The sequence below is a fragment of the Eucyclogobius newberryi genome, unplaced genomic scaffold (assembly GCF_026437365.1).
Source record: "Eucyclogobius newberryi isolate DKJ021-1_F unplaced genomic scaffold, fEucNew1.0.hap1 SCAF_7, whole genome shotgun sequence".
Classification (NCBI taxonomy): domain Eukaryota; kingdom Metazoa; phylum Chordata; class Actinopteri; order Gobiiformes; family Gobiidae; genus Eucyclogobius; species Eucyclogobius newberryi.
This window is the reverse complement of record NW_027316389.1, coordinates 23728758-23740028: the sequence shown is the minus strand read 5'-3', so window position 1 is coordinate 23740028 and position 11271 is coordinate 23728758. Positions and strand designations below refer to the sequence as shown.

Below are 11271 nucleotides of genomic sequence, written 5' to 3'. Positions count from 1 at the left end.
TTGCGTTCACTTGACATCACAACACATTTAGAATTTAGCTAAAGCCTCTCCCAGTGACTTTGGGCCTTTGACGGGGTTCACCCTGGACTGGGGCCAGCTCGTCGCAGGTTTAACACAGAGACATAGACTCACAGACGAACATACACTCTCACATTCACTCGCTAGGGACAATTTATAGTTGCCAATTTTGTCTAATACATGTCTTTGGACGGTGGGAGTATAAAGCCGGAGAACCTGGAGAGAACCCAGGCAGACTCCACCCATAGAGGTCATGTGATGTTGGTCTGGCCCAGGAACTATGATCTCCTAGAGCGAGAGTTCCAACCGCTCGGCCCCCGTGCGCCTCCATTCTAGAACTCCTTTCATTTCAAACTGAGCTGGAGGTCAGGTCAGTTTTCTATGGTTGAATTTGCTGTTTTAACTGTCGGATTGCAGATTTGTTGACCTGGTTTACGGTTCATATCACTGTAATTCTTGGGCCTATCCACACGAAACAAAAGCTGGCAAAAGGTTCAATGTCTTTTCTGTCAGCATAAATAAACAAAAGTAAAATTATTCTTTCACAATAGCCTCAGAAAGTGGTGCTATTATTCAGCTCTAAAGATGGGACTACCCCGGCTTCCTCCCACCGTCCAAAGACATGCATGTGTTAGGTAAAAATTGGAAACTCTAAATTGGTGTTGAAAATTAGCATATTCTGCTATAGCACTTAAAAAACATTGCATCTGGTTCGTCCAATGTAAATACTATGTCAATATTAAATAAATGAATTGTGCAGCCAATCCCCAAAAAATGATGAGAAGGTTTAAGATTTGCATTTTCGAAAACAATACATCTCCCATAGAGTTAAACAATTGCACAACATCAAAATCTAGAACGTGAACACAACCGATGTGGTCTGTTTAGTTTTAGGTCTTTAGTTCTTTACACATGCTAATATCCTACTCAGAGCAGTCAAAGTCATGCTTTGTCATTAAAGCCTGAATAAATCTAGATTTTTTTCTCTAAAAATATAAAAATCTGTGTTTGAAAGCTTTGGCCAAGAATCCTGCCTGTGTGATATTTATGAAAGAGTTTTCTTCCTCTTTCGGTGAAGTTGTCAATGCAGAACAAATGTAGACATATTTCTTGACCTCTCCTTTTGCTCCCGGGAGTCCGGCTCAGACTCTTCAAGGCCTTTCTCGCTCCTCCACTGTCTATTGATTATCAGACAGATACATGGATAGCTCTTTGCTCGGGAGACCATGTTCTTTGTATCCATTTAGCCGTGTGTGGAGATTGATAATTGCGTGCTCCAGAAGGCCTATGATGATGAAGGTGATTAATAATCTGCGGGAGCACTTACTCCCATGAGGCCCCACTGAACCGGAGATACCTGGATCTTTTATTAATGACACACTTAGTTCTGCTTTATTAGGCCACAGTCGGAAAGCAGCGCTGCTCTGTGCAGAAGAAAGTAGGGAGTTTAGGGTAGTCAAGTGAGGCAAAGCAAATACCAGTGATCCTTGAAATGATACAAGTTAGTTAAGTGTTCGCTTTTTAAACATGGATTATCAAGGTTGAAGTGAGTGTAGTCTGCCACCCAAACATTGCACTTTTACATGTGACTGAAGAGGTCAAAACGGTCTTAATACTCTACACTTTACTAATGAGGTTGTATCAGGAAAGGCACCTGATACTTTTACTTGACTTACTAGATTTGACTTATTACAAAGGCTAATCTCAGTGATTCTCAAAAAGATGTTTAGTAACGTGAGAGCCCAATAAACAAGACACTATTATTATTATTCTCATCTTTTTCTGTGTTTATTAGACACTTTCAGACCATCCCAATCCGCTCTAACGTGAGACAATTAAAATGTGGCCACAGAGTCAAGCAGTATCTGACCCGCCTCTTGAAAAGTGGTTGTTTTGGTTCTGTGCAGCTTTTGACCACATGCGCTTTCACATGATCGACGCCTTCAGGAAGAATAAACCAAATCAACATCAAACACGACGCCTTGAGACCTTGAGTTCATTCCAGCTGTTTGGTGCCAGACAAACAAACGCTTCCACTGGGGTCTGTACTGGGAAAGGCCAGTCCCTCCAGGGTTTGGTCTTATTAAAGGAGGTTTGACAGGACTGTTTGAAAATGTCATTCTCAGATGACTTTAGAGACCGAAACCGGGCACCAGCTGCAGATTGTGACCTAAAGTCAAAGTTTCTAGTTGAGGTCAATTTCTATACTGAACAAAAAACTCCAACAAGAAATTTGGAAAGGAAAAACATAGCAGAGCACATCTTTACCAAGGCACTGCCCAGTTCTGCACATCAACTCAGAGATCTGTATGAATAGAATGACCTACAAAGAAAAGATTTGAATACTTGCATTTGTTGTTACTTTTGCACCGTCCATACCTATCAACACGTGTATGAAAATCTCTGTTTTGTGTCAATCCAGCCAACGCCCAACTTGTCTCAGCGGTATTAAGAATATCGCTTGACTCTAATGTTACGTGACTTGATGATGATCTGTGTTTCTCTCTTTGTCCGCTGCATTTGACCCATCCTTTAATGCTACTTGCCCAACTTGTCTAGAGCAGTGGATGCTAGGCTTGGACAGGACTTCCTTTGTGTCTATCGAGCCGACATAAAAAACCCTACCGGGCCCGGAAATCAAACCGAGTACCTTCTTGCTGTGAGGCAATCGTTCTCGCCTCCCAGCCACCATTCCGCTGTATTGGGCTCTTATCGCAGCAGTGAAGCCAAGTTGAGTTGATGAAAACTTTCAGAACTAATGGTCAGCTATAGAGGAAGGCCTATTTATAGCTTGTGCAGATGGTAGCACCTGCAAGTAGAACCAGCACACAGGTCATTTATAACAACACAGGTGACTGCAGTACATCTAGAACAGCACTACCGGGGTCCTGATGAGGCCGAGGCAGTGGATCCTTTAAAAAGAAACACCCACACACATTATTCATTATGTCTTACCGATTTATGATTTCACTCTTTTATCCTTTTAATTTACATGTTTTCTTTTTCGTTTTAAAATTTGACGGTAGCACTGTGAGAGTTCTTCATTTCTCATTATCAGTACAGAGTATGTCTCAATTACCCTTTATAAAGTACAAAAGCGTTATATTACACCCCAAACGTTCTTCTGTCTTTCTCAGAGGCGTCTACGTGTATGATGTCGGAGTGGATCAGCTGGTCGCCCTGCAGCGTGTCATGTGGGATGGGCATGAGGTCCAGGGAGAGATACGTCAAACAGTACCCCGAGGACGGCTCCCTGTGCCAGCTCCACACCGAGGAGACGGAGAAGTGCGTGGTCAACGATGAGTGCTGTGAGTGCCGACGCTGATAAGGCTCTGCGCTTGTCTCAATTAGAGACAACAGGAAACACAAGCAGAAACACAAGCAGAAACACAAGCAGAAACACAAGCAGAAACACAACCAGAAGCACAAGCAGAAACACAACCAGAAGCACAAGCAGAAACACAAGCAGAAACACAAGCAGAAGCACAAGCAGAAGCACAAGCAGAAACACAAGCAGAAACACAAGCAGAAACACAAGCAGAAACACAAGCAGAAACACAAGCAGAAGCACAAGCAGAAGCACAAGCAGAAACACAAGCAGAAACACAAGCAGAAACACAAGCAGAAGCACAAGCAGAAACACAAGCAGAAACACAAGCAGAAGCACAAGCAGAAGCACAAGCAGAAACACAAGCAGAAACACAAGCATCACGTTTCAAGAAAGACAGAAATATAAACATACAGAAATTTAAAACTACTTTTTACTTTAGTGTAACAATGGGCATAGTAGTATTGATAAGACGTGGGTAGAGTTAAATTGTCCTCAATTAAGAGTTACCGTATTTTCCGGACTATAAGCCACACCAGCCAAAAAAATGCATAATAGAGGAGAAAAAACATACATAAGTCGCACTGGAGTATGAAATGGGGTTGCACGTGTGAAAATAACAAATAATATCACATATAAGTATAAGTATAAGTGGCAACCCGGCCAAAACTATGAAAAAAGGTGCAACTTATACTCCGAAAAATACGGTATGTTACTAAAAAATAATATTACTCAAGTAGGTCCAAGAAATAACTCAAGTAAGAGTTTGGGGAAGATTACCCGTAAGAGTAACTCTGGATATAACTGATGTATAATGTGACGTTAATGTGATTGGAAGAACAAAAGCTTGATTAATTAAATTATGTTAAATGTGGTATTTGAAAAGAATGAGAGTAACTAAATCGTATCTGAAGGAGCAGTGCAAGAAACACAAATGTTCAAGCCATAACATTGTCAACATGCTTTTGTCACTTAAACTTATTGACATTGGTAAGTGGGAGGAACCGAAATGAGTTCTGTTACTTCAAACTAAATATATGCTCAGTAGGAGAAAAACTATGGTGTCTGAAAACTAGTCCAAAAAGCACAATTTCTTCACTGTAAACTAGTGAGAGTACCCTCCACCTCTAGCATTGATTATTCTTTCTTTGGCTCCCAGCACCGAGCAGCTGTGTGGTGACCGAGTGGAGGGAGTGGGACCCCTGCAGTGTGACCTGTGGGCTGGGCATGAGGAGGCGAGAGCGCATGGTCAAGATGCCTCCCATTGACGGGTCGATGTGTAAGACAGAGGTGGCTGAGGTGGACAAGTGCATGATGCCGGAGTGCCGTGAGTCTGCTGTGATATCATTCATTTGGATGTTTCAAAAGGGAAGCACGTTGAATGAAAGGTATGATGTTGTGCAGATACTATCCCGTGCATGCTGACGCCGTGGTCGGACTGGAGTGAGTGCAGTGTGACTTGTGGGCGGGGCTTAAGGACACGGCAGAGGATGTTGAAGTCAGACCCGGCCGAGTGCACCGAGGAGCTGGAGCAGACTGAGAAGTGCATGCTGCCGGAGTGCCGTGAGTACCAAACTTATATACTTATATACCATAAGATTCAACTCAAATGTTGTTTGACACAAACAGAAGAGATGGGACTTGACTCCTCTGATGAATTAGAGACATATCAGAGACTGTTTCATGCTAAATAATATATGTATATTTTTGGCTTGGATTTAGATGGTAAAATGCAATTTAATAATCTAGTATGTCTACCAGACTGCACATAATAATCAACTTATCATTCAATAAATGATAAATGAAAAATTTCAATACCCCAATGATAATTTAAAATTTAGGTTAAGACATTTTCTACACAAAATAACAGTACTTTGTACTAGTTCTGCAAAAGCTCAAGTTCATTCTATCTAGATATAATACTAGTTTAAGTATCGATTGGTAACTCATTTTTGGTATTTTAGATATTTGAGTTGTAAATGATCAAATAATTTACATCTACAAAAAAGTATACTTGAACTTACTAAAAAAATGACCTGCTTACCAGATTATCCTGCTTTAGCGTTATTGTGCCAGTTTCATAAAGTAGTTTCAATACTATTTATTGTGATTTTTTTCTGCAGTATGTCATGAAATTACATTGTGCTAAACCCGGTGCAGGTTGAAATATGGCCCAAAGCCATTCTCCTGAATGAGGCTGGAATGACTAAACTACAGCTATGACCTCATTACTAAACAGTCGTTACCATGGAGTTTCTTATAGACCAATGACTCGTGAAACTAAATTAAACCATTGCTGTCATTCCTAACAAACCAATCAGAATTAATTATAACATGTATAAGGGTTCTTCTCCATTCAAATGGCGTAGTTGCCAAGATATAATTACATTTTTTAATTCATTTTGTACAAGTGATTTCATTTTCAATGGAACATAAAATGCACACTTAGACACTTGATGCGGTTAGACCACAAATAAAATAACAAAACAAATATAATTCAAAAACAGATAAAAGGTGTGCATGTAGTGTGTAAGATTATGTTTCCATTTGCCCCAAAAGGAGTGGGACGAACTCCTCTATTTCAGAAGCGAAGTGAAGACGTGGCGCCTCCTGTGGCTCTGGATCTGAGCCCTCAGGACCAGCTCTGCTGCGCTACATTTACCTCTGACGTGATTTATTCTCCCACGAGTGCGTGATGCATCTCAGCAATTATTGAGCATGCCCTGCTCACCTGGCCTCAGAGCACGGCGATGTATGGTCCATATTTCTTGGAGTCACCTGCAGGCTTTTGTCCTCCTTTTGTCCTCCAGATTGGACAAAAGCCCTGAGCTATTGGACACAGCAGATCACTGACAGATGAAACATTTCAGAATGGCTCTACTTGAAAATATATATCTCTTTTCTTTGAAGGAATGGTGTTTACAATTGAAGGCTTGAAGAAAACAAACTCTGGCCTGAATCTTAATGCATCAATATATTCATTGAATATGTATTATATTTGTCAATGATGTAGGGCAATGCGCCACTGCAATGTTTTTATATCTGCCTCTGTCTCTAGAAGAATTGATCTGACTATTACATTTGAATTTATATACAATTTTTAACAAACAAATAACTGAACCATAGTAAACTCATACTTTTAAAAACCTGAAACTGTCAGCACATGTATTGTAGAAGGCTTTTTGTTGTAGATCTAGAACATATGAGTAATTTTCACGTGTAGCCAATGATGTATATATGCTTTCACAACACTAACACAAGCCTGAAGGTCACAAAGTACAGAAGTAAAAGTACTATTTCTGTATTTTTACTAGAGACCAAGTATCTATACTTTTTACTCCACATGGGACATTCTGCCTAAAGGTTTTGAATTCCACCCCTGCACAATTCTTAACCAAAATTTCCACACTGAATGTTTGGAAAGTTCTCAAAATCTCTGTGAAATACTTTTACTTTTTACTCTTAAAATACATTTTAAACCTGTACTTCAAAAGCTTTATTCAAGTATATTTTTGAGTGTGATCCTTTTACTTGAGTAATTGTTTTTGCACATGTTTTTGTACTTTTACTCAAGTAACAATACATTTTTATTTTATTTTTTCCCCATAGCTTTAGGATTTGGAGGTAGTTGTTCAAAAATAACCTGAAACAAATTATCACAAATACAATGTCATTTCTTTCTGTTTGCCCTCCAGCGACTGACTGCATGGTGTCCGAGTGGTCCGAGTGGTCCGAGTGCAACAAGTCGTGTGGAAAAGGCCACACCATCCGCACCCGCATGATCAAACTGGAGCCTCAGTTCGGGGGCAGCCCATGTCCTGAGACAATCCAGAGAAAGAAGTGCAAGATCCGCAAGTGCCGCCAAAAGGCCAAAGAGGACAGGGGCGGAGCAGGCAACAGGAGGAGGCGGGGCAAACAGGGCCAGGACGCATCTGTGGAAGATCAGCAAGGTTTGTCAGACAACATGATGACAACAGCTTCTTGCCATGTAAGAAAGACTTAGACTAAGACAAGTGAGGCAAAAAGTGTCACGTAATGTCACTTTATCTCAACCAAAAGAGTGAAACTTTAAAGATGCACTATGTCACTTTACGTTGGGTCTGCAGCCAGCTTGTCTCCAAGTAGATCTACTGCTTTGCCTGAAATGAAATCAAACATATATATCACATTTATTCACGGTGGACACCAGCGGCGCTCGCTCTGGATGAACATTTTCACATCAGCACAGAAGTTATAAGGATCACAAGGAAGTAATGTAATCAAAGCAGCTCGCGATGTGTCTACAATATTTATGTCTATATTTATGTTTGTTACGTTTTATCTGTATGTTATTTTGTTTGTATGACGAAGCTGATGTTTTAATACAAGACAAATTTCAGATCCAGGGTCTTGTAATTATCTACTAATTACAAGGCACTAAAAGCAAAACATTCAGTATTTTGTTTTTTGGTCAGAATAGCTTTCTCGAAACAAGAACAAATTTGCACCTAAAGATTTGGAGTTATTTTGTTATTTAATCTAATCAACTTCATCCACAGATCCATAGGGAAATATTGTAATTTCAAAGGCAGTTTTCTCCCCCCAAAAAATGTTTCACATAAAGATCAGCACCTACAGTACAATCTTATAGAATATTTTGATAAATCATATTGTAGGATTTGATTATGTCGAATTCCAAGCCTGATTTATTTTTGTTTTAACAAAAACAAAGGGACCTAATTTGAAATAATTTAGCAGATTTTCAGTTAGATAAGTTCACTCAAAAGCTAAACAAGATATCCAAAATCTCTGCATGTTCTTTTGTATCTAATTTAATCCATAAATTGGAGCAAGACATTTAAACCTAATTTAAATGTTAAGCTCTATCACAGTTTGATGGATGTGAATGACCCAAATATGAGCAATTTTGGCCATAATTACACATACGCTCATTACACATATGCTTATTATACGCTTATTACTACACCTTATCTATATCTGAAAATATTATGATGAAAATATGTAATACATTTAAAAAAAAAATTACATTTATATGAATATGAATAAACTACCTTAGAGGTTTCAAACCAATAGTTCTAAATTGACTATTTGTCTTATTAATCTGCAATGCTTAAAAATAGTATAAAGAATTTCTGAAATCTCATTCTTTCATCATTTTTGCACTTTGTTTCAACAGACATATCTTAATTGCACATTTTCCCCAGGTTGCCGGATGCAGGGATGGAGCGGTTGGTCAGACTGTTCCAAAGCGTGTGGTGGTGGGATCCAGGAGCGCTTCAATACACTGAAGAAAAGGCCCAGAGTGGCTCAACCAGCAAACTGCAAGGAACGCAAAGAGATCCGTGCATGCAACGTTCATGCCTGCTAGGGGGCGCTACTGAGCTGCACAAGCTGTAGCGCTGTGAGAGGAAAAGGAAGGGGTGAAAGCCAGAGGTGGACGCAGCTGGTTGACAAGTAAATGGAAATGTTAAGTGTTTTAGCTAAGCAATTTTAGATGTTTTGAGTTGAGTGACAGGGCGGGCTTTTCTTTAAGACCACTATGAAGGTTTTGTGAAATGAACAGTTAATGGAAGTGGACTGAACCCATGACTTAAATTGACAGAATAAGAGATAATATAGCCATAGACATAAAGGAATTTAATACATTATCACTTTGTTGATTATAGCAATAGAAATGAATTATATTTCTTTTCGTGAACCAATTATTAAAACGTACATGTTGAGAATAGTTAAGGCAACTTGTCACTGCAAATGACTTGTAAAATAAATTAATGCAAAAAAGTTTAACTGTATGAAAGTTCTTCCTCATTGTTAGCACTATTCAGACAGACAACATGACAGGGTTCAGCTCCAGATGGATCTGAGAAAGACTCTGGCTGAACTGTGTATGTACTCCCACTAACTACTCTTATCAAAGGCACATTGAAACTGAGATGTTTTATACTATTGGAGTTAGTCTTTCTATAATGTACTGTTATTGTTATCGTCCTTTCAGCTAATGTAGCATTAACCTTCACCTGGTCTGCGCACACTTCTTCAAGCATGTGTCAATATGGTTTGGGCTCTAGTGTAAGTAATGTCGACAGAAACATATGCGGTTTGTCTTCAAAACATTTGAATGAAACACAAACTGATAAGGAAAACATTGCAAAAGGGTTGTTAATACTTTGTGTAACAACACCCTCGTAATGAAAACTATATTTTGTTTGCTTTGCATTTGCATCTACTCCTTGATTTATTTGCTAAGAATGCAAATGTATTATTTGTCAGGAAGAGCCACAATATTTGTAGATTAAAATCTGACAGTATTTATATGTGTTGGATTGTTCACTCATAGACTGTTAGAGCACATTCATATGTTTCAAGCACCAAAGTCTTATTTCAGATGTCGCTTTCTTCATTCTGGTAAAGGCAGACTTTCTTTGTATCATGTGACTATTTTGTAATAAACCACTTTACAATAAAAAGTAAATGTGAACGTTTTCTGTCCATTGTATTCACTCAAAGTTTAATATATAAACCAGGCTCACCTTAGTCAGACCGATGTAACTCAAAGCTTATGAAAGTCTGTTAAAGTAACACACTAAGGACATGCTTACAGACATGTTTATTTGAATCAGAGCCGACTCATCACATTTAAAAGCCAGTCTGAGCCTGGATAAATGAGGTTTGTGTCAAATTAATGTGTGAATCACTGCAAGAGTCATGAGCTCAATCCAGTGCGGTAAAGCTTTAGAGGGAACTAAGTTTCTTTGTGAGACCAGGAGAAAAAGTTAAAGTTAAAGTATTGATCACCATTCTCTCCTATTAAGGTGAATGCATATTGTGCACTGTCCCTGTCTCAAATTAGTTAATTAAGTTAAGTTAATTACAAAATAACTTAACCTAAACAATCCTTAACATAAGATGATCAATCAAAACAAAGACAGGTTTACTTGTTGGTGACTTCAGAAAGAATTAGAGTTGAAACATGGCCTTCCATTGCACCGTTAAGAATTGACCACTAGATGGCCCCAGTGAGCTATGAACACAAGAAGATCCTTATATTGTGATATTTTTTTTCTTACTGTGAGTTGACAGACAACGGCTCATCAACCGACTTTAACACTGCATTGTCTTTTCAGATACACATACACTGACTGTGTGTTTATTAACATTGATTTATAGTTAGTTTTCAGGAGTGTCTTTATTTCTTTTTATTTTTTATACTTGTGCATGAGATTATATGTGTCTATGTTTGTCTTGCACGTGACTATGTTTATTAATTGAATAATTCAGACACATGACAAAGGATGATGAATGTTGAATGTACAATTGCTTTATACATCAATATTGAATGGTGTTTTGCTGCAGCTGTTTGGGGCCACGTGTCATACCTTCTGCATGCACCACTCATAACATCAGTGAGCTGTCCCCTGTTTCCAGATGTATTATTTCATACAAGTTCAATGCCATTGAGAGGTATCTTCATAAGAAAAAAACTACTGTAATGAATACCATATTCCTTGTTCTCCTCTGCCACTTACTGGAAAGAGTAAGTAAGGAAAACTAGACTTGAAGATGTTCGAATTGTTTGCGTTTTCAAGCTTTTTAAAACACTGAAAATGTATTCCACGATAACTCATTTGAAGAAAAGTAATTACACCTTTATCACAGTGTCAAGACAACCAATTGAACAGTCACTACGCCCTCTGCTGGCAACATTAAACATGCAAATAACCTTGTGTGGCATCATCATCGTGTTGATCTTGTCTAAAGCTTAGACGGTGTAAACATGCAAAGTGCACAGTATCTGATTGTGGAGCTTGTGTGAAGTGCTCACTCTGCCCTTTCTCTTCAGACCCCTGCAGAGCCGGGCTAATGCACACGCCCTGCTGCATGATAAGCTGCTGTACTATACCGCTGTTGTGGAGGCACTGTAAAGG

At 38.9% G+C, this 11271-nt stretch overlaps 1 protein-coding gene across 1 annotated transcript in view; it reads left to right on the top strand.

The window, feature by feature from the left end:
• The window catches only part of spon1b (spondin 1b), a 111794-nt gene extending 101970 nt beyond the window's left edge, over positions 1–9824 (top strand). Inside the window, exons 12-16 of the mRNA XM_072434406.1 lie at positions 3156–3326; positions 4506–4673; positions 4751–4909; positions 7042–7296; positions 8551–9824. Of these exons, the coding sequence (XP_072290507.1) occupies positions 3156–3326; positions 4506–4673; positions 4751–4909; positions 7042–7296; positions 8551–8714 (917 nt within the window). The 3' untranslated portion in view covers positions 8715–9824. The remainder of the gene's footprint in view (positions 1–3155; positions 3327–4505; positions 4674–4750; positions 4910–7041; positions 7297–8550) is intronic.
• Positions 9825–11271: the final 1447 nt, after the last annotated feature.